Here is a 21,651-nt window from a genome sequence, read left to right as displayed (position 1 = left end):
CCAACAGCTTCACTGGTGAATTCTACCAAACAAGTAAGAAAGGAATAATATGAATAATATCAGTTCTACACAAACTCCTATAGAAATTTAAAGAGGAAGGAATATTTCTCAACTTATTCTGTGATGGAAGAATTAATTGCACTCATACCAAAATTTGACAAAGAAGTTACAGAAAAGAAAATAACAGACTACTATCCCTCGTGAACCTCTGTGTAAAACTTTTAAACAGAATTTTAGCAAATCCAGTGAAAGAGTATATTGAAAAGATGATACGGCCAGGCATGGTGGCTCACGCCTGTAGTCCCAGCACTTTGGGAGGCGGAGGCGGGCAGATCACGAGGTCAGGAGTTCGAGACCACCCTGGCCAATATGGTGAAACCCTGTCTCTACTACAGATTCAAAAAATTAGCCGGGAGTGGTGGCGGGCGCCTGTAATCCCAGCTACTCGGGAGGCTGAGGCAGGAGAACCGCTTGAGTCCGGGAGGCGGAGGCGGCAGTTAAGCCAAATTCATGCCATTGCACTCCAGCCTGGGCGACAGGGCGAGGCTCGTCTAAAAAAAAAAAAAAGATAAATAGATCATGATCAAGTGAGATGTATCCCTGTAATGCAAGGTGGGTTTAACATTCAAAAATCAATCACTATAATTCACCACATTAACAAACTACCATGGAACCATCACCACAAGCAAGATTTAAAACAGTTTTATTACCCATAAAATTATCTGGTGTTCATTTGTAGTCAGCCGTATCCCAGGCCTTTGCAACCACTGATCTTTTTCCTGTTCCCATAGTTTTGCCTTTTTGAGAATGTTATATAAATGAATCATTAATAGGAATAATTACATATAAATACATAATATTTTGAGTTTGGCTTCTTTCACTTAACATTATGCATATAAGATTTATTCCATAACAATACCATGGTGATTTAAAAAAAAAAAAAAAAGGCTGGGTGCGGTGGCTCAAGCCTGTAATCCCAGCACTTTGGGAGGCCGAGGCGGGCGGATCACGAGGTCGGGAGATCGAGACCATCCTGGCTAACAAAGTGAAACCCCATGTCTACTAAAATTACGAAAAAATTAGCCGGGCGTGGTGACGTATACCTGTAATCCCAGCTACTCAGGAGGCTGAGGCAGGAGAATCCCTTGAACTCGGGAAGCGGAGGGTGCAGTGAACAGAGATTATGCCACTGCACTCCAGCCTGGGGGACAGAGCAAGACTCCGTCTCAAAAAAAAAAAAAAAAAAGAAAAGAAAGAGAGAGAAAAAAAAGATTTGTGCATGTTGTATCAGCAGTTCATTCATTTTTATTGCAGAATAGTATTCCAATGTGGAGGTATCAGAGTTTCTTTATCCATTATTTAGTCGTGAGACATTTGGTTCGTTTAGTGGTTATGAATAAACCTTCTGTAAAATTTGGAATACACATATTTTAAGTGTACAGTTTAATGAATTTTGATAAATGTATACATCCACCTAACCTCCGGCCTAATTAAGATATGGAAACCTTGTGTGTTCCCTTCTGTCTTTTTCGATTCAATCTTTCTTAACCTTTATTCTGATACAGTTTAATGAATTTTGATAAATGTATACATCCACTTAACCTCCAGCCTAATTAAGATATGGAAACCCTGTGTGTTCCCTTCTGTCTTTTTCTAGTCAATCTTTCTTGACTTTTTTTTTATTCTGATTTCCATAACCACAGCTTTTTCCTTCCTGTCCTAACTAAGTTCATGTAAAAGGAATTATGCAGTATAGAAGGAAGTGAGATTCCTTTTATCCCAAGAGGAATAAGTGATTGAAGACGTTTAAGAAGGAAATAGGCACAATCTGATTGATGTTTGTAATGATCTTTTTGGCTGCTGTGCGAAGAATAGTGAGTATGCCACGTAAGTATTATTTTTCTTCCCATCTTCCAGGGGGGATACGGCTCAATAAAATTCCCAGGTCGACCAGAATTTCCGTACTGGACCCATTCAGGGAACCTGGAACTATTTCTGCCATTCCCGATTCTTCCCAGCAGATGGCCCCAAAGTCCAGTTACTGAACTGCCTCGCGGAGCCGCGGGCTGCAATGTGAGGCGGCAGCTGCCACTCGACTCCAGCATGAGAGTGGCAGCTGGAGTTGGGTAGCAGCGAGAATCCTCCAGGGGTGCAGGACGACGGCTTCGGCCGCACTGCGGGCTGGCCAGGGCTGCCTGCCAGTCTCTGACTCTCAGCAGAGGTGTCTCTGGCCAGGAGAAGCTGAAGTGCGGCAGGACATTGGTCCGCCCGGGGACAGTTCACTCCGCGGGGACTTTCTTTGGATAACGAGTGCGTGCGAGTGGGTCCGAGGCAGACAAGGTGTCTAGAAGGCTACTCGCGAGGGAAGGTGGCTCCTTGGATTTAAAGACGAGGAAAGGAGGGGGAATCTAAACTAGGCTTTGGAGAGAACTAATGGGAGGGGGGCGGGCTGGAAAACAGAGGGAACAGCCAGGACTGGTGTTGGGTGTCAGGGAACAGACCGAGCGGACTGCGTGGGTCCAGCCAAGGAAAGTGAAGCAAGCAGGCTTGTTTGGGTCGAGGTTGCCTAGGGAAGCGGAGCACTTAAGTGCCTCTTTTCCCCCTTCTCCAGCCTCCTCTACAGTGGTGAGGTCACAGCCCCTTGGAGCCCTCCCTCTTCCCACCTCCCGCTCCCGGGTCTTCTTTGGCCTGGGTTAACCCGAGGTGCAGAGAGCTGAGAATGAGGCGATTTTGGAGGATGGAGAAATAACCCCGGGTCCCGTGGAAAATGAGGCCGGCGGACTTGCTGCAACTGGTGCTGCTGCTCGCCCTGCCCAGACACCTGGGCGGAAAGGGGTGTTCGTCTCCACCCTGCGAGTGTCATCAGGAGGAGGACTTCAGAGTCACCTGCAAGGATATTCAACGCATCCCCAGCTTACCGCCCAGTACGCAGACTCTGTGAGTACCCGGGAGAGATCAGGGTCGGACCCAGAGACCAAGGGCACCTGGAAAGGTGTCCCGAAGTGCACAAAAGCAGCTCAAGAACAACCCGAAGTAGTGTGTGTGTGTGTAGATGTGTGTGTGTGCTAAAAACTTAATCGCCCACACTTGGGAAGGTATCATTGTTGACATCCTCATTCCTAACACAGGAAAAGGTTACAAAACTTTGATGTACAATGACAGTGAGAGCTGTTTTTTCCAACATGCTGCTATTCTGCACTTTGCCTAACCCTGGTTGAATCTGTCTCATTTGAATTAATAAGGATAATGGCATTTCAGGAACTGATCTTTTTGATCTTATCTTGAGTAATAAAAATTGCAAAAATATGTATTTCTCCTTTTTGTTTCTCTAGATGGGAGATTATCTTAGCAGTTCTTCTGATTCATTAAATTGTTGACAAAAGTTTAATCAGGGGCCCTTTTTAAAATGAACTGTCTATACAATATCTATAAGTTACTTACTCAAATGTGAACTGCCAGTGAACTAGTGTGTCCAGAACCCTGCTTTGTGATAGGCATGATAGAGGTACAAAGAAATGAAATTTCATAAAAGTATAGTACATTTATCTGCATGTTAAATGTTACCAAATTAGAAACCTGATGTTAAATAAGATTATGCACACACAACCTGTTTCTTAACAGTAATTTAAATCAGTAATCATTGAAACTGTAGACAAATCCAAGGGAATAAAGTCTCTCTTGATTGGTTATAAATAGAACAGAAAGAAAGCATAGTAAAACAACCTAGGCTGGTTAAATCCAGTTAAGGTAAGGAAGTGCAGGTTGTTAAAGAAAATGTTGATAAATGAAAAGAAATGAGAAAACGGCACCTCTAGATTTTCTCAATAATTTAGCTCATGAAGATTATTTAACAGTAGATGAATATTTCAGCACAGAGATGTATTTCTGTGCTCTGAGATATCATAGTTTCTCAGCACACCTGAATTAATTAGTTCAATAACCTCCAAACAGTTTGGTAGTCATTCTCCATGCTGCCACCACAGAATAAAATGTGTAAAAGGTTTAATAGCCTCTTGATTACACCTCTACATGGGTTGCTTGTCACCTCTAGAATAAGACTCTTTTGTGCAGCCTACCAGATCTTTCAAGACCTAGTCAAGTCTTTCCAACCTCATTGCTCCTAATTTCTCTAACTTCCCCCTCCTGCTGAGAAGAACTTCTGGCGCTTTCCCAAAGGTCCCTGCTGTCACAGCTGCCCTTGCCTTTTTTCCCACATTCTGTCCCCTCTGCCTAAAGCACATTTTCCCCGTTTCTTCACCTGGCTGATGCCTACTCCCAGATCCAGATTCTGGATCAACCCTGCAGGAAGCTTCTCCTGACCCATGACCTTTAGGCTGGGTGAGCTATACCCACTTCCCAAAAGCGTTCTGTGCATGAACCTAACCCTAGTCCTTAGACATTGTCTGCTTTCTTGTAACTTGTTATTTATTTGCATGCCCACCCAAGCAGAACACAAGCTTCTCTAACATAGAGATACTGTCATTCAACCCTGAATTCCTGAAACCCTGGAACTACTCAGACACACACACAAAAAAGCTTATGTGAATAAATGAACAAATGAATATGCCAGGTCTCTGAATGTCCACTGTGTGTTGAAGAGAAAGAAATCCAAAGACATCACTTCTTCAGAGATTTCTTTAACAGTGGCAGAAATTCAAGTCATTGAAGAGACTTGAATTTCTGACAGTGAAAAGGAACTAGTAGACATCCTGTTTAAAATTCCACCAAAAGTTGAGAAAGAACGGGTATAGAGAATGAGCAATGGAACAGGAGTCAGGAAACCAGCATTCTCTTCAGCCCTTCTTTACTAACCGTGAAATTGTGTAAGATGACTGATTTGGAAGGAGCCAAATTTCCTTCTGAGTAAAAGAGAAGATTCAACTAGGTGCTTTCTAGGTGATGACATGTTGCTGATGAAAATAGTCTGAGGGAAGGCACTGAATCACAAGAAGTAATTGGCTAAAGACAATGGCAAGGAGGATCTGACCTTGAGACTAATGGAGAGTATGTTCTGAAGAATAAAGTTATTCTGAGATGGAAAAGAGAAACTTGATGAAAAGTATGGGTAAAACAATATGGTAGTCTCCTTTGAACAATGGCTACAACCATCTGCAACAGTAGAAAAATGATTTTTAAATCTTTTGGGGGCGGTAGAACTCTTCTGTTGAAGAAAAGCATATAAGAGAAGTAAAACGTGTAAAGCTAGCAATTATATTGTGTTTACTTATGGGGAGGGGGCAGGTCCTGTTCTCAGCACTTTGCATGAAGTCACCCAATGAATCCTCACCAAATCCAATTAAGTAGGTGATGCTATTATCCTCATTTTATAGATGAGGACATTGAGACAGAAAAATAAAATGAAGTAATTTGCTCAATGTTGCACAGCTTGTAAGTGGTAAAGTCTGGATTTGAAATATCATATCATCAACTATGGAGCCTGCACCCTTAAGCCACCACTCTCAGATGAAAAGTGTGTCTCACCATACCAGTTTTCTCTTGATGGTCGTAGGCTTTGGAGAAAAAAGTCTGAAAACAAGTCACATTCAATAAACTCACTGATAACCTCAGGGGCTAATCGTCAGATACAAGAACTCAGAAAGCAGGAGGTTAGCAGGGAAAGGAAAGAAGAAAGGAAGGAAGAAAGAGAGAGTGGAAGAGAGGGAAGGAGGACAAGAAAGACTAAGTCTTTCTTGACAAGAAAGATCAAATTAGTCTTTCTTGACAAGAAAGATCTAGATCTTTGTCTAGATCTTTCTAGGCAAGAAAGATCTAGATCTTTGTCTAGATCTTTCTAGGCAAGAAAGATCTAGATCTTTGTCTAGATCTTTCTAGACAAGAAAGATCTGAGTTATAGAAGGTATTCCCAGCTGAAATAAACTAAGTTTTTGTCATTAGAAAGCCATTCTGGGTGGTGACCTCTTTTTGGAATCTACTTAATTTATACTTAAATTATACAGAATCTATCACTGAGACATGTTCTCTCACAAGTTTTATATTATTCAGAGTGTACCTCTTTTTAAAGTTTTTGAAGAGCTTACACTGGTTTAAAATGTAAGGTATTTTGTTCTTATACAGTTATTTGCATTACTTCTGCAACCTTCATCAAGATGCTGTATAACCACTTCTTAGACATTTTACAAATTATCATGGTACTGAGAAACAACTCTTTCTAAACCTTATCTTCTACTCATAGATTATTGTTCCGAAAGGTAAACAGCTCTCTTGCCCTACTATCCATATCCCAGCCCCGTGCTCTTATGGATGGAGGGGAGACAGTTACGGACTGTGGCCCTCACTGAAGAAGTGAGGCTGTATCTTTTCCTCACTCCTCCCCTCCAGAAGGGTATGATGCTTTACCTGAGCGGAAGGTGAGGGAGAGCTGGAATGCCTACTTCCCCCACTGCCAGTGGAACATTCTAGAATCTTTGATGTGTAGGTAGTTTGAAAAAAATAACTCTCTTCAATTGAAAATTACTGATTTAAGGACACTTAAATGAAGCAAGAGAATAAAATTAAAAATATAAGTGTTGGCATATAATTATAGATCATATTATCTCAAAAGCAAGGATAACAAGATTGACCCATCACCGTCTCTTACTCAGAAAGTTGCCATTTGTTGCCCCTGTGCATGAGAAGATCCTTCCTTCTCTGAATAAGGAGGTAGAAAGGATTTGACAACCATTCTGGACCACTCTATGTATTTGTGTGGACTCTTCCTCAAGAAAGTGCTGACATGCCTTACTATGTTCTTTTAACCTGCCTGCTTTCAGTTTCATTATGACAGTAATTGCCACATCTGCCTTCTCCAACCCCACTGCCATCTGTGGTCTTGGGTTTATCCATTTGTGTGCCTTCAGATATGTTTCTGAAGGAGCTGTTGTTTTCAGGTTCTGTTTTTACTCATTTGCATTCTGCATCTGTGGCTCTAATTGATGGACTTTCCCAGTGTTTACTAAACTGAAGACAATCATTCATCATCTTTGGCATTTGTACCCTGTGTTCCATCTGTGCTGTTATTTGCTCAGTATTTTTAAGTTGACTCACTTTTCTAACTGAAATTTATTTAGAAAGGTTACAAGTGGAAAATTAGCATGACTTGGTACAAATAAGAGGTAACCAGAAAACTAAAGACAGCAAAAACAAAAGTATAATTAAATTCTAGCTACAGACTATTGTCTGTGAATACACTGAGCTTACAGCTGCCTTGTCTTTGTTAAAAAGGAAGCAAAATAAGTGTTAATAAGTATTAAAGAGATAACAATCTGTCATGGTGTCCTTGGTAGTATTGAAAGGATGGAGAGACAATAAAAAAAGGAATTCCTCTCTCACTGTGTGATTCACTGTTATTTAATGCCAGGTGGGCACTCCACCTAAAATAATCTCATGTATCTCCAAGTCATCTTTGTTCCACACTTAAGGAAATGTGCATGTTTTGTATATTTCACAATGGTTTTAGTCACAATCAGTGGTTGTAATCTGAATAACAATTGTTTCCAACCTAAAGAGAAGCCCTCTGCTTCCACACTCACATGCTCCCCAAACACAGCCCCACACATATAAGGTGACTTCAGTTCATATATCCAGGCTCTGTGAATTATTCTCTTCCATTCTCTCTCTCCTCTCCCATACATATGAAACAGTGTTCTAAGAGGAGTGAAGAATTCTGACCTGAATGTTAAAGGGGTTTGATTTATTCACTTGAGATGAACATAATAATAGACAATAAAATTTGTTCATCATATATATATGAGAGAGAATATATAGAGAGAAGGAATATAACTATATATCTATATGTATATATATACACAGATATATATATTCATATATATATATTTAAATCAGTCAAGGTTTCTGATGATAAGTAATAGAAAACCCACTCTGTTTAGGTTAAGGAAGAAAAAACATTTTTTGAAAGAACAACATGTAATTTACAGAATTACTGTAGGACCAGGCTTTGAAAATAGGCCAAGGCCTACGGTGGGCAAGATGTTGGAGCTACAGTGAGTCATCTGTTTAGGACAATTCCATGGGCAATATAGAAACCACAGCCACTGGACATCTCCAGTTTTGTAGCTGTCAGACTGTCTATGTGCTGCTGTCAATAATTTCCCAACCGTCCCTGTCTCTTTAAATATCCTACCCGAGAGTGGTATCCTGTATGGGAGCACGTAATTGACTGGCAAGCCATAGCTGCTGTAGGTAGGAAGAGGAAGGAGATCACCTGCCTACTTTTGGTGTCTGAAGTAGGAGACGCAGGACTGGGTCCTTCTAATATTCCACACGATGGGGAATTCCCCATCGAAGAGGGGCCATATGCACTCTACATTGCTCATCATTTCCTTCATTCTCCAAATCTTTACTAAGGACTGACTATATCCCAGACACTGTGTCATACTCTGGATTTCATGGAGAACACCACCAACATGTCCCTGTCTGCAGGGATCTTCCATTCCTGCATAGTATGGGAGCTCCATATTAATCAAATAATTACATAAACACAGAGTTATAATTGTACACAGAGTTATAATTGTGTAAGTGTGCTTGAGTGTGCTCTTAGTAGGGATGAGGGATACTTACTTAAACTGGGGTTCAGGGAAGGCTTTGAGCTACCTCCTGAAGAACCAGTAGGAGTTGAGTATAAGAAGTTTCAGGGGAGCAGGTAGAAGGTGGAGACATGGTATTCCAAGAGCTTTGAAGAATTCTGACCTGAAAGCTGAAGGGGTTTGATTCATTCACTTGGGATGAACATATTAATGGACAATAAAATTTGTTACTACTCCCTTCATAACTCAGTACAGGTCGAGGTGAATTCTGATGTCCTTGGGAGTAGTTTCTATGCACACACACACAAAAAACAGTTAATGGGGGTAGCTGGCTTGGTAAATTAATATTTGGTTTGTTAAAGAAATAAATGTAAAACCTAGTTCTTTTTTGAGTTTTCTATGTAGTTATTATTTTATTTGGAAATCTAATCATAACAATTACTTTGAGAAGTATTTTATCATTTAATAATGTTTTAATAACTGATTTCCCATATAGTTTAATAAAATAATAAATAAATGAAAACAAATTTAATGTATTTTATTTTAAAGTGCTTGAATGCTTGATGAAACTTTCCCAATCCTTAGAAAATTCGAAAACATCTGTTATATTAAACTTTACAAGTACCAAGAATCCTACGTTTTTAGACAGCCAAGCTCTAAAGTGAGATCCTCTGGGTTGAATGCCTTGGTCTGCTATTTCCTAAATATGCTTTTGGGAACATTGCTTAGTTCCTCTGGGCCTCAGTTTCTCCATCTATAAAAAAAAGGTAATAATAGTCCCTGACTCACCAGATTCCTGGGTGGTATGAATGAGTTAATACTGTCAATGGATAATTTTCAAAGAAAGGTAAAATTGTAACTCTCATACACCTATAAATTGAACACATGTTAAAGATTTTAATTAACTCACAGATGAGTGTATATGAGTTGCCTAAGGTTGCCATAACAAAGTACCACAAACTGGGTGGCTTAGAACAACAGAAATTTACTCTCTTACAGTTCTGGAAGCTAAAAGTTGGAAATCAAGGTATTGGCAGGGCCATGCTTCCTCTGAAGACTCCTGGGACAAATCCTTTCTGGTTCTTCCTAGGGGCTGGTTACTGCTGGCAATCCATGGCATTCCCTGCATCATTCCAGTTATTGGTTTTAGGCCCACACTCATTCGCTATGGCCTCAACTTAATTCATTACATCTACAAAGATCGTATTTACAAGTAAACGCACATTCTGTGGTTTCAGGCAGATATGAATTTTGGGGGATGCTTCAACCCACCATAATGAAGAACCTGGTAAGATATTACAACTGGTTTAAAGGATAGCCCACAAGCTAGACATATTTATAGATTAGGAATATCAGAGTGACTATGCAGAGGAAGGCCAAACTAGCTTCTTCCCCAGTCGGGGAGGGAAGTTCATAGAAGCTCTTCCATACGGGACAGAATTTACAATCCGTAGACAAAATTGTTTTGTGTTGCTACAATTATCTACAATCTAGAAAGGTGTAAAATAATTTCCATAGAATCAAACTGAGAAACTTGGAAGGATGTACTCTAGTCAATACACAGCTTTTCATTTAAACACATTTTTCCCCAGTAATACATATAAAATTATAGAAAAGTTACCGCCTCCCAGTGAGTACTATACAGGTAAACTTATTAAAATCTCTAATTTCCTTTTCAACTTAAATCACAAGTCAAAATAAATTACTCAATTATACATTTTAAATTGGAATAGCAAGACCAATTTATTAGATATCCCAACTAGGTCAACAACTTCTGTTAATACAAATACTCAAAATACCAAATGTATATTGATTATTCTGAAACTCAACACAAATACATTAAAACTATGGGTCTGATTTAGATTCTCATTTCTATTGTTAACTCTAAATTTTCCCAAGCTAAAAAACGTTTATTAATTTAATAAATTCATCTTCATCCCCTAATGAACTCTAGGTTCCTTATGGAAACATCCACTGGTTTCCAGGTTCCATATATTAGGGTTGCCCTATCCAAATGGACCCTCCTCTTACACCTGTAGGGCAGAAAGTATCTTTTCTTTACCCATCACATGGTGCATGGCTGAGACCCCACAACAACAACAAAAAACAGATTGACAAGAAAAAACAGTAAACAATTAAGTTTTACATGACATGGGATCCTTCAGTAATAAAGACCCAAAGGAACAGAGAAAACTATGTGTTTCTATGGACAGTCATACAGATTGCAGGACAAAAGGATATGATCGAATGGTAATAAACTGTGGTCAGTGGGGTGGATCTTAGCAAGTCTTATTTGTTCAAATTCATCTTGTTGTCTCTGTGTCTTCATTCCTTTTCTTCTGGTGTAGGAAGAGCCCCCTCTGAAATGAGGGTCTTCCTACTTTAGAGGAAGACCAGAGAATTGTTTTACCACCTGATTCAGGGGAGAAGGGCGGGAAAAAGTGAGAGAGACCTTCTGCTTCTGCTGTTTTCTCAAATACCAAGGTGTCATATTTGGGGATAGAATGTCTTGAACCCCATTAAATCTGTCATTCAAGTGTAGTTAATAGCATTCCTTTCACTCTCAAAGGTGTCCCAATTTGGGGGCTAAATTACTAATATTAATAGATCTTCCCATTAGACCACGAAGTCCAGAGGCCTGTGGGACATGCTCAGCCTTGTGTTTCATTGCCGTAGGTGTGATTGTAGATAATTGTAGCAACCCACTTAAAAGAGGGTTGGTCTCAGCCGGGCACAGTGGCTCACACCTGTAATCTCAGCACTTTGGGAGACCGAGGCAGGCAGATCTTGAGGTCAGGAGATCGAGACCATCCGGGCTAACATGGTGAAACCCCGTCTCCACTAAAAATCCGAAATTTAGCCGGGCATGGTGGCAGGCACCTGTAGTCCCAGCTACTCAGGAGGCTGAAGGAGGAACATCGCTTGAACCCAGGAGGCCGTGGTTGCAGTGAGCCAAGATTGCGCCACTGCACTCCAGCCTGGGTGAAAGAGCAAGGCTCTGTCTCAAAAAAAAAAAAAAAAAAGAGTCTGGTCTCTCAGTACCACCTCAAAATCTGCAAGCCCCACGTAGATAGTAGCAAAGCTCCTTCACTCTTTCAGTTAAGATTTGTAACTCTTTGGCTCTCTGAAGACACCTGAAATGCCTTTCTTTCTGGCTTACAGCAGGAGCCTATTAGCTGATCTGCTCTCACTTTTGTTCTCAACAATCTATTCTTCACACAGCAACCAGACAGATCGGTAAAAATGTATATCAGGTCATGTCCTACCGCTACTCGGAACTCTCCTGGTTATCTCAAAGTAAAAAAAAAAGTCCTTACCGTGACCCCAAAGGCCCTACTTGATCCAGATCGTCATTATTTTTCTGATGCTATTTCTTATTGCTCTCCCTCGGTAATTCGGCTTTCATTTCACCCCCTTTGCTGGTCTAACACGTGTCAGGCTTCTCATATTTGATTCCTCCCTCTGGCTGGAACATTGTTTTTTCCCAGACATCTGCGTGGCTAATTTCCTCACCTCCTTCAAGTTTTTGTTTAATTGTTATATTCTCAATTAAGCCTCTCCTAATCACTTTATTTAAAATAGAACACTCCTGCTTTCAAACCAAAATTATCCCATAGCACTTGTCACCTTCTAATATACTACATAATTTACTTTTATTTTTTATTTATGTCTTTCTCCACAAGAGTCTTTATGTATTTCCCCACTTGAGTAAAAAGGAAACTTTTTATTTTGTTTTATTGTCATTTGTCTATTTTGTTCAGTTTATGAACTCCAAGTGCCCAGAAAGAGCTTGGTATTTAATAGGTAGTCAATAAATATTTGTCTAATAGAGGAATGAATGAATGAATAAGTGAATGGCCCTCAAGGCACTTTAGTGTCATTCCATTGGATCCCTCACACCCTTTTATGATTCTTTTTCAAAAAGTCCTTGAGTTTTATTGCTATGTTAGGATAGATGGAATTCTGCACTTATATTTTTCCTCATTATCTGGGATGTTTGTTTTTTAGATACTGAAATGACATCTGATGGAGTTCCCCTTCTTTGACTGCTTGTCTGGCCCTATGCTTACGTTACTAAAACCATGTTAAAGACATTACTCTGAACAGCCACCTTCAAGGAATATTAGTTTTACCAATGCTTCCTAAGCTTTCCAAATGTAGTACTCCTAGGGAAGAGGAAAGGAGAAGAGTTCCCTATGATAGCTGGGGCACCTAGAAGCATTCCAGAACAAGCAGGGCTTTCCTTTGAACTCTCCAGTTGTTGTGTTTGTTTGTTTGTTTTTGTTTTGTTTTGTAACTACCAAAAAATCACAAATAATTTTTACCAAGAAAATTACGAATTATTTTCTGTTATATAACTGTTTTTCATGCAGCTTCATATATACCTTCCTGAAGTATTTTTCTGCCTTCCTGGTAACATCCTTTTGAATTTGCATATCTTGACCCGAAGGGGTGACTTGAAGACCCAACATGCCAGGCACAACAGGCCAGAGAAGATGTTTTTGGGAGGCAACATTATGTGTGTTTAAAAGTCCAGCCTCAACTATCAGGTCAGTTTTGATGAGGCCAAGCCCATTCAGACATGATATCAGACACCTACATCCAGAATGTCCAGTTATTTTCATCTTTGTGAACAAACTAGCTATCCTGGGCCCTAAGTCTATTTTCTTAGATCTCCTCTGATGAAGTAGTAAGCATAGAAAATTCATAATGCATAAAACATATTGTTAAATGAATTAGTTTTGTCTAAATTTATCAGTCAATTTACTAGAGTAGTTGTTGCTTTTTGTCCAGAGCTGAGAAATTTAAGTTGAATTGATCTATCTGGTTATTTCAGTGTTTCCTGGTTGTACAAAGTGTGTTTGTTACCCTTCAGACTAAGGTTTATTAGACAAAAGTTCATGGGCCTCTTAGGAGTTCGTGGTTGTGCTCTTAGGAATCTGTGGTTATGTGAAAATTTGGCCCCATCAGTGCATTTCTGAGACTCTATAACTTTCCTTAGATCTTCAAAGGTGTCCTTGACCCCTCACAAGTTAAGAAATTCTGCTTTGGAATAATTTGGCATTTTGTAAGTGTACTCACTATGACTCAATCTTTTTATTCTATTACAAACAACCCTAACAGATATATTTTAGCAATAAATGAAAATCGCCTGACCTTTGTGTGGCAAGCTGGCACAGTTAGTTACTACTTGAGACCATCATTACGACAGTTACTACTGTTACTACTTGAGACCGTCATTACCACAGTTACTACTGTTACTACTTGAGACCGTCATTACCACAGTTACTACTGTTACTACTTGAGACGGTCATTATGAGACTAAACAAAGGAAGGAACATAGAAATGAAAATGTAAGACCAAAGAAACTGTTTTAAAGGACGGGTCCAGGGGAAGAAGAGAGATCTCTGCTTCTAGTGAGCAAAGGCAGCCCTTGAGCTTCCACAGCCCTTCGTATTTATTGGGTAGCAAGAGCAGGGAGGAGGAGGTAACCATTGGTCGGCTGCGTAATTGATCACAGGTTCATATTGTTACTAACAGGCTTCAGACGTGCCTAATTGCAAGGAACACTGCTCTTGGAGTGTGACTGCCCTCGGCATCCCTTCTGGGTGGCAGATACAGTTTGTCAGTTTGCCAACATTCTGCATTTATGAGAGCAGTTTGCTGTTTACCCATATAGCCTCCATGGGAATAGTGAGTTGATCACAATCCTCACTCTTTCAGCCTGCAACACCTTTGAATGTGATGGTTTTTCTTCTGAATATATTATTATGGTGATTACTTTCTTTATGGCTCACACTTAGCCTGTCCCATGATAGGCTCTTCACACAGAAGTTCACTGAATGTTGCCACTTTTTCAAGTCAATAGTTGACAGATTTTTTCAAGTTTCTAATGCCTACTACATGATGTTAAATTCTTCATACTGACTCTGTTTCCATTTTTACTGAAGCTGGTCAACATACTTAATTACTCTCTGCCTTTCATTACATTAATTAAAAAATAGCATTTGAAAATTTTAAGAATGAGCAAAATGGTCCCATTTGTTGAATATTACAGATTGAGTTTTAAAGTGTTCCATTTAGATGTCAGACCCTACTTACTTGACTTCATTTCTGTGTGAACCTTTAAGAACATTTAGGGTATTCCAGAAATTTTCAAAACAATTTTTTGATTCCAAAACTGGCACTTGTGATTTTTAAGACATCTTATAAGTATTGTTCTCGTATATGAGGTGATAGGTATATGTACCCTGGATTTTTATGGCACAGCCCCATTGAAAAGACTTCCATGAGAATGTTCCAGAAGTTCAAATATTTCATCATCATTTTAATCTAAACTTCCCACATTACTTGTGCACCTGGAAAGAGCTTCCTTATGTCCAAATTTTTCTTTCAGAAAACACGATCTCTGTATTTATATGATACATGAAGCTTTTGGCTTATATTTTGTAGGCATTAACTTAATTTTACCCATGCCTGTGTGTTCTCATAATTATGCAACTCCAGAGAGGAGACTGAAATTGTCTCCTCTTATTGCCAGGTACTGTCACTTTATATTTTTTTATTTCAATCTTTTTTTAAGCCAAGAAACTAGAAAGCTACTTTTAGGGAAGGGCTTTATACATGAGAATAAAGAGGATCTAAGGATGGGCATAAATGAGATACTCTTCCATGAGAAAGTCTTCAGTTTTTTCATGGAAGAGTATCTCATTTACGCCCGTCCTTAGATTCTCTTTTTTCACGATGTTTTACGATGGCAGTATTTCTGTCTCAACACCCTTTGCAGTTATTTCTGGGTTTGTGGACATGGTCTACAGATTTGAGATGACCAGAAATACTACCTCTAGACAGGTGGCATTTTATTGTAAAATGTTCTCCCTTCTTTCCTTTTTTATATTTTAAATAAGTATTTATTGACCACTTCTTATCTGGAGTAAGATAAGAAGCTATTAAGGATTTTGAGCCACATACACACAAAAGCAACACCTGACTTACTTTTTTTTTTTTTTTTTTTTTTTTTTGAGACGGAGTCTCGCTCTGTTGCCCAGGCTGGAGTGCAGTGGTGCGATCTGGACTCTCTGCAACCTGCACCTCCGGGTTCAAGCAATTCTCCTGCCTCAGCCTCCCTAGAAGATGGGATTACAGGCATGTGCCACCATACCTGGATCATTTTTGTATTTTTAGTATAGATGGGTCTTCACCATGTTGGTCAGGCTGGTCTCGAACTCCTTACCTCAGGGGATCTGGCCGCCTCAGCCTCCCAAAATGCTGGGATTACAAGTGTAAGCCACCCCACCCGGCCCTGGTCTGACTTACATTTTAGTAGGATCACCCTGGCTACTATGTTTCTTAATCAGGTGAGAGATGATACTGGCTTGAACCAGTTTAATTGCAGGGAATGTGGTAAGAAATTTCCTGGGCTTATTTTGGAGGTAAATCCAACAGGATTTTCTAACAGACTATGTGGACTTTGAGTAAAAAAGAGGAGTCAGTGATATCTTAGCCTGAATTCTCCAGAAAGAGAGCCCGTGTGAGAATTCTTATTGGGGAGTATGATTCCAGGAACGGAAGGTAGGATGGGGAAGTGAAGCGGGGAGAAAGGGAGAGTTTGCTGCTGCTAGAAACAAATGGTTGCTGAAACCCCTGAGACCACCTGAGAATTCAGATGACTTGCATCTCAGGACCCTTGCTTTAGGAAGGAGGAAAGATAAAACATCTATCCATCAGTTCTTGGCTTCCATGAGTCAGGGAGTTAATTGTACTGACCTTCCAGGTTTCTTGTGCCTGGGTGATGACAGAATTTCCTGATATTAACAAAAAAATTCCCCGGGGTGGGAGATGAGAGGTGTGTGGTGCAGGGCTGAGATGCAGTACTGTTGAGTTGTACCTGTCTGAAGCTAGTCAGAGCTCATACAGAACTGGTAGCTGCAGCAGGGCTAGTATAAGAGGCATGCTGAGAGAATCTAAAATGATATATAAGAGGTATCCAGGGTCAGTTAGCCTTTGCACAACTCAGATCTGCCCAAACTTTTCATTATGTCTGGCTCCCATAATAAAATACAGGGCCTCTGATTTTGTAAGAATGAGATGTCCTTACTTATTTTTTTTTACAAGAAAGGGGGATACAAGCCCCAACTTCCACAGAGATTCCTTCAAGATGCAGTCTTGGCAAAGACATAATGCAAGAGGGTTTGTGAAATAAACTAGTCTGCCCTGCTGCAGCTGATCTTAAGGATGCCATTGATAGCCCTCGTCTGTCTTTGACTCCAATCCTAGATTTGTCTCACCCTTGCCCAGCACTCTGACTGGTTGAGTTGATTGCCTGATGGAAAGACCCAGACTTCAGCTCCAAGGGTTCTGAAAGCTTAGTTGCCTTGTTCTTGTCATATATAGCTGCTGTATTTTCTCCTTCACCATTATCCATGGGCTCAAAAGAACCAAGAGATGCCCCAGTGAATTCCCTGCATCCTAGACACACTCCTCACTCTTCCTAATGTGTAGCAACTGCCCTAGCTTCTCATGGTAAAGAGGTCTTAATATTCCTCAAAAGAGAAACTCCTTTATTTACCTATTTGTCCACTAGCATGAGGAGCCCAAATGACCAGGTGGTCATTATAGTATTAAGCTCCCTGTATTTTTTACTTGGAAGAAGTAATCTTTCTACTTAGAAACTAGTACCTTTAATTGGGCAGGAATAGACACAGGAAGCTCAAAATTGGAATGTCAGGTTACAGGGGTGATGGTGAGACAAACCAATTCTACCATTGCCCCTGGGTCTTCAGACACATGTATCATAGCTACATAGAACACAATAGTATATGTTGGCTATTGATTCAGCTCATACTCTTTCTTAGGTCAGATCCCCAATCCTGCAGGGCTTTGTCCCCAAGATGGCACCTTAGCTGAGTCTTTAATTCATTCCACCATTCTCATAGGCAGTCTGGTTCTTCATGACAGGGTACATAGTGAGACTAATGGACATAGTGTTCATATGCCCTTTGTTGCACCTTCTCTGCCATGAAATGCATCCCTTGGTTAAGGCAATGCTGTATACGTTTTCATACTGGTAGATCAGGCATTTTATAAACCCTTGAATGGTGGTGCTGGTGGAGGTCAGAGAAGGCCAAATCCAAAGTAACCATGATGTTTTAAATGAATTACTATTTCTTACAGGGTGGAAAGGGTCCAGTATAATCAAACTGCCACCAAATGTCTGGCTGTTCCCTTTAAATAAATGTGCCTTATCAAGGGTGCAGCATTGGACTATACTGCGGAAAGGTTTGTCATTTACAGGAGAAGTATTTTGATTAGACTTGATGAAAAGGATCCCGAGCCATTGGGTCCATGCTTGGCTTCCATTCCTGTCACCATGGCCACTTCATTCATGTTCATTTCCCCAAAACTGGATGGCATTTATAAAATGAGTCATCTAGTCTACTTGGGTGTTGAGATTTGCCGTAAACCAGAGTAATCAGTGGATACTCTCTGATGAGCATTAACGTGAGACACAAAGGTAGACAGAATTTGTTCCCACTCCCATAGATACATCCATATTTGTTTCCTAGACTTTCTTGTTCTCTATTTTCCAATAGTATTCTTTCTAGGCCAGTGGTCAACCAGGTAAGTTACTTGCTACTTCTTTGTATTCCATGTATACCGTTGCCACGGTTCTTTCTCCCTTCATACAAAGAGAATGATTGCTGTAATGCTCACAGATCAACTGACTGTGAAGATTTCCCTTCACCACTATCCTTTAGGGCCACCCTTGAGTGGGGCCGTAATGCAGCAGTAGTTCATTTTTTTGGTTGGCATTAGCTTGTGCCAATCTGTAAAGCAGACACCAACCAATGAACTCAATCAAGTGGTCATATGGAGCTCTCCATGAAGCCAGTTTCAGTGAGACTGCAGCAGAGATAAGTGAAGTGGGAGTCTAGACCACCTATTCATGAATTTACCTTCCCTTTCTAGACTTTATTGATGCAGAATGTAAAATTTTTATAATAAAATTAATTGCTGCTGTGCTCACCTTATTTTATGACTCAGTAGAACTGATGATACCCAATTCACAATGGGCAGCTGTAGTCACAGAGTCATTTGGTGTCCCATTGAAGAGATCTCAGTCTCTACTAGGACAGAATAGCATGTCAGGAATTATTTTTCACATAAAGAGTATTTCTGGCCGGGCGCGGTGGCTCAAGCCTATAATCCCAGCACTTTGGGAGGCCGAGACAGGTGGATCACGAGGTCAGAAGATTGAGACCATCCTGGCTAACACAGTGAAACCCCGTCTCTACTAAAAAATACAAAAAATTAGTCAGGCGTGGTGGCGGGCGCCTGTAGTCCCAGCTACTCGGGAGGCTGAGGCAGGAGAATGGCATAAACCTGGGAGGTGGAGTTTGCAGTGAGCTGAGATCCAGCCACTGCACTCCAGCCCGGGTGATAGAGTGAGACTCTGTCTCAAAAAAAAGAGTATTTCTGTCCTTCAGAAGGGAGATCCTTGCTCCGAAAGCTTAAGAGCCTGAGATTTGATTCTCTTCTTGGGACCTGTTGGCGAATCTACAGAACATCCTTGTCCAGGATGGATATCTGTAGTGTTGTAAGACCTGCTGGGCTGAGCTGTGTGGCCCACATGGCAGGGAAGCTGGTATTTCAGCCTGAGTCTGTTATAGACTCTTGTAGGTCCTACCTGAAACTGGCAGCCTTCTGAGTTATCTGATAAATGGGAAAATGGGTTACACCTGCTGCCAAAAGCCAAGATGCCAGCAAGTGCTGTACTTCTTTGTAAAAGATAGAAAGGGCAAGATACACCTATGTGTCCTATTCCTTAGAAGGGATTTTTTTTTTTTTTTTTTTGAGACAGGGTCTCACTCTGTCACCCAGACTGCAGTGCAGCCGTAGTTCATTTTTTTTTTGGCTGGCATTAGCTTGGCTCATGGCAACCTCTGCCTCCCAGATAGTCAAGCAATTATCCTGCCTCAGCCTCCCAAGTAGCTGGGATTACAGGTGCATACCACTACCACCTGGCTGATTTTTGTATTTTTAGTAGAGACAGGTGGCCAGGCTGGTCTTGAACTCCTGACTTCAAATGACCCACCTGCCTTGGCCTCCCAAAGTGGTGGCATTACAGGCGTGAGCCACCACACCTGGCCAGAAGAGATTTTTTAGAATGCCCCAGAATAAGCATGTTGCTAATGGAAGAGGTCCCTGAATCTTTGTGGGATTTATCTGCTACCCCCTGACCTTCAGATTTCTTACTAGAATATCTAGGCTTCTTTCTACTTTTTGCCCACCAACTCTAATTAGCATATCATCAGGTAGCAGACCAGTACAAGGATGTGTGTAATGTCCAGACTATCCGTCCCCGCAAACTCTTATGAAATGGAGCCCCCGGGGCAAAGCAGTGAATCAGTATTGCTATTGTTCCTAGATAAAGGTTTACTACTTTTGATTCTCCCTATTGATAGGCATCAAGAAGAGAACACATTCACCAGATCGATAATCACATAGAAAGTGCTAGAAGGTGTGCTGATGTGTTCCAATGAAGACATATCTGGCACAGCAGCTATGATAGAACCTACCTATTGGTTAAATTTGTTAAAGTCCATTGTCATTCACCTCAATCTATTTGTTTAGGGTTTTTGTTGGTTTTGTTTCTTATAGGGGGCAGATAGGTGAATTGAATGAGGATATAAAGCAGCCACTATTCTGCATCCTTTAAGTCTTTCAAATTGACACTAATATCTGCAATTTATCCTGGGATATAGTCCTATCAATATAAGCTCAAACCTTGTATCCAATAATCTTTAAGAAATCTTGGATTTCTGTTTACTAGTTGACAGTTACTTTGGCAAATGGCCACAGGTCCCCTTTAGGAACGATTGGGAACATTAACCAATAATGCTTGTAGTGGTGTACTCTTCCACTATACTTCCTTAGGGGGATCCAGTGACACTTTTGATCAATGGATTCCTGGTTCCTGAGACATTAAAAATTTTAAAATATGTGCCTCTTAAGATGATGAAATATAGTAACTTGATGTGGTTACTATACATAGTACTAGACGGAAGAAATTTCCTTAACCAAATTTTTAGATTCAAATTCATACCTTGAAGCCAGATAAATGAAGTATAAACTATGATTACAAAACACCTAGTTCTTCAGTGTTTGGATTTATGAAAATTGCCATGATTTTTATCTATTGTGAGTTATTAATGCAAGTTATTTTCGTTACATTTTAACAGTTTTAGCTATAACATAAATTACATGGGTTTTTGTTTTTGTTTTTTGTACTATCTTAAAAAAAAACCTATCATTGTTCTGTGGAGTTTTTTGGCTTAGTTATGTGTTTGTATCAACTTTGTGCCTAGACCCATGCTATGTCTTCACATATAATATCTCAGTGCTCACAGTGGTCTTCCTTGGGAAGTGTTTGACTCTCAGTGAGATACAGAAACTGAGACCCAGAAATGTCATCATTTTTTACTTTTATGTCACAGCCAGTAAGTGAAAGAGTCAGAATTCAAATTCGTGTCTCCTAACTCTAAATGCAAAGCTCCTTCTACTATTCCATAGCTATCTTCCTAAATCTGGTCTATTTTCTCTCTCTCTCCCTCTCCCTCCCCTCCTCCTCTCTCAATTGATGTGAAATTCACGCAACATAAAATTAACCATTTTCAAGTATACCTGCCCTTCAGTGGCATTTAGCACATTCACAATGGTGTACAGTCATCACCTGTATCTAGTTCCAAGATATTATCATCAACTCAAAGGGGAGCTCCTGCTGATTAAGCAGTCGTTCCCCATTCCCCACTCCTCCTAGCCCCTGGAAACCAGGAATCTGCTCTCCGTCCCTATGGGTTTACCTATTCTGGATATTTTATGTAAACAGAATCCTACCATATGTGACCTTTGTATCTGACTTCTTTCACTTAGCATAATGTTTTCAAGTTTCATCCACATTGTAGGGTGACAAAGAGTATGGGCAATGAGACAAGTGACCCAAAGGGAAAACAGATGTAAACAGGCCTGGCTAAAGCTTGCAGCAATTTTTGGACAGGTTCATTTCTAACACATCAATGTAGACAGCAGCCCCATTCCATGCTCCAAT

General features: G+C 40.4%; 2 protein-coding genes across 3 annotated transcripts in view; one reads left to right on the top strand and one right to left on the bottom strand.

The window, feature by feature from the left end:
* Positions 1-11,955, bottom strand: part of CEP128 (centrosomal protein 128) — a 488,113-nt gene extending 476,158 nt beyond the window's left edge. Inside the window, exons 1-2 of the mRNA XM_033187243.1 lie at positions 11,861-11,955; positions 8,578-8,713 (exon numbers count right to left, since the gene is read on the bottom strand). The gene's annotated coding sequence lies outside the window, so the exon portion shown is untranslated. The remainder of the gene's footprint in view (positions 1-8,577; positions 8,714-11,860) is intronic.
* The window catches only part of TSHR (thyroid stimulating hormone receptor), a 171,947-nt gene continuing 152,753 nt past the window's right edge, over positions 2,458-21,651 (top strand). For both annotated transcript variants that reach the window (XM_033187246.1, XM_033187247.1), the window contains exon 1: positions 2,458-2,937. In XM_033187246.1, coding sequence (XP_033043137.1) covers positions 2,768-2,937 — 170 coding nt within the window. In that variant the 5' untranslated portion in view covers positions 2,458-2,767. The remainder of the gene's footprint in view (positions 2,938-21,651) is intronic.

This window comes from Trachypithecus francoisi, unplaced genomic scaffold, assembly GCF_009764315.1.
Source record: "Trachypithecus francoisi isolate TF-2019V2 unplaced genomic scaffold, Tfra_2.0 Lachesis_group3, whole genome shotgun sequence".
NCBI lineage: Eukaryota > Metazoa > Chordata > Mammalia > Primates > Cercopithecidae > Trachypithecus > Trachypithecus francoisi.
This window is presented reverse-complemented; position numbering and strand designations above follow the sequence as displayed.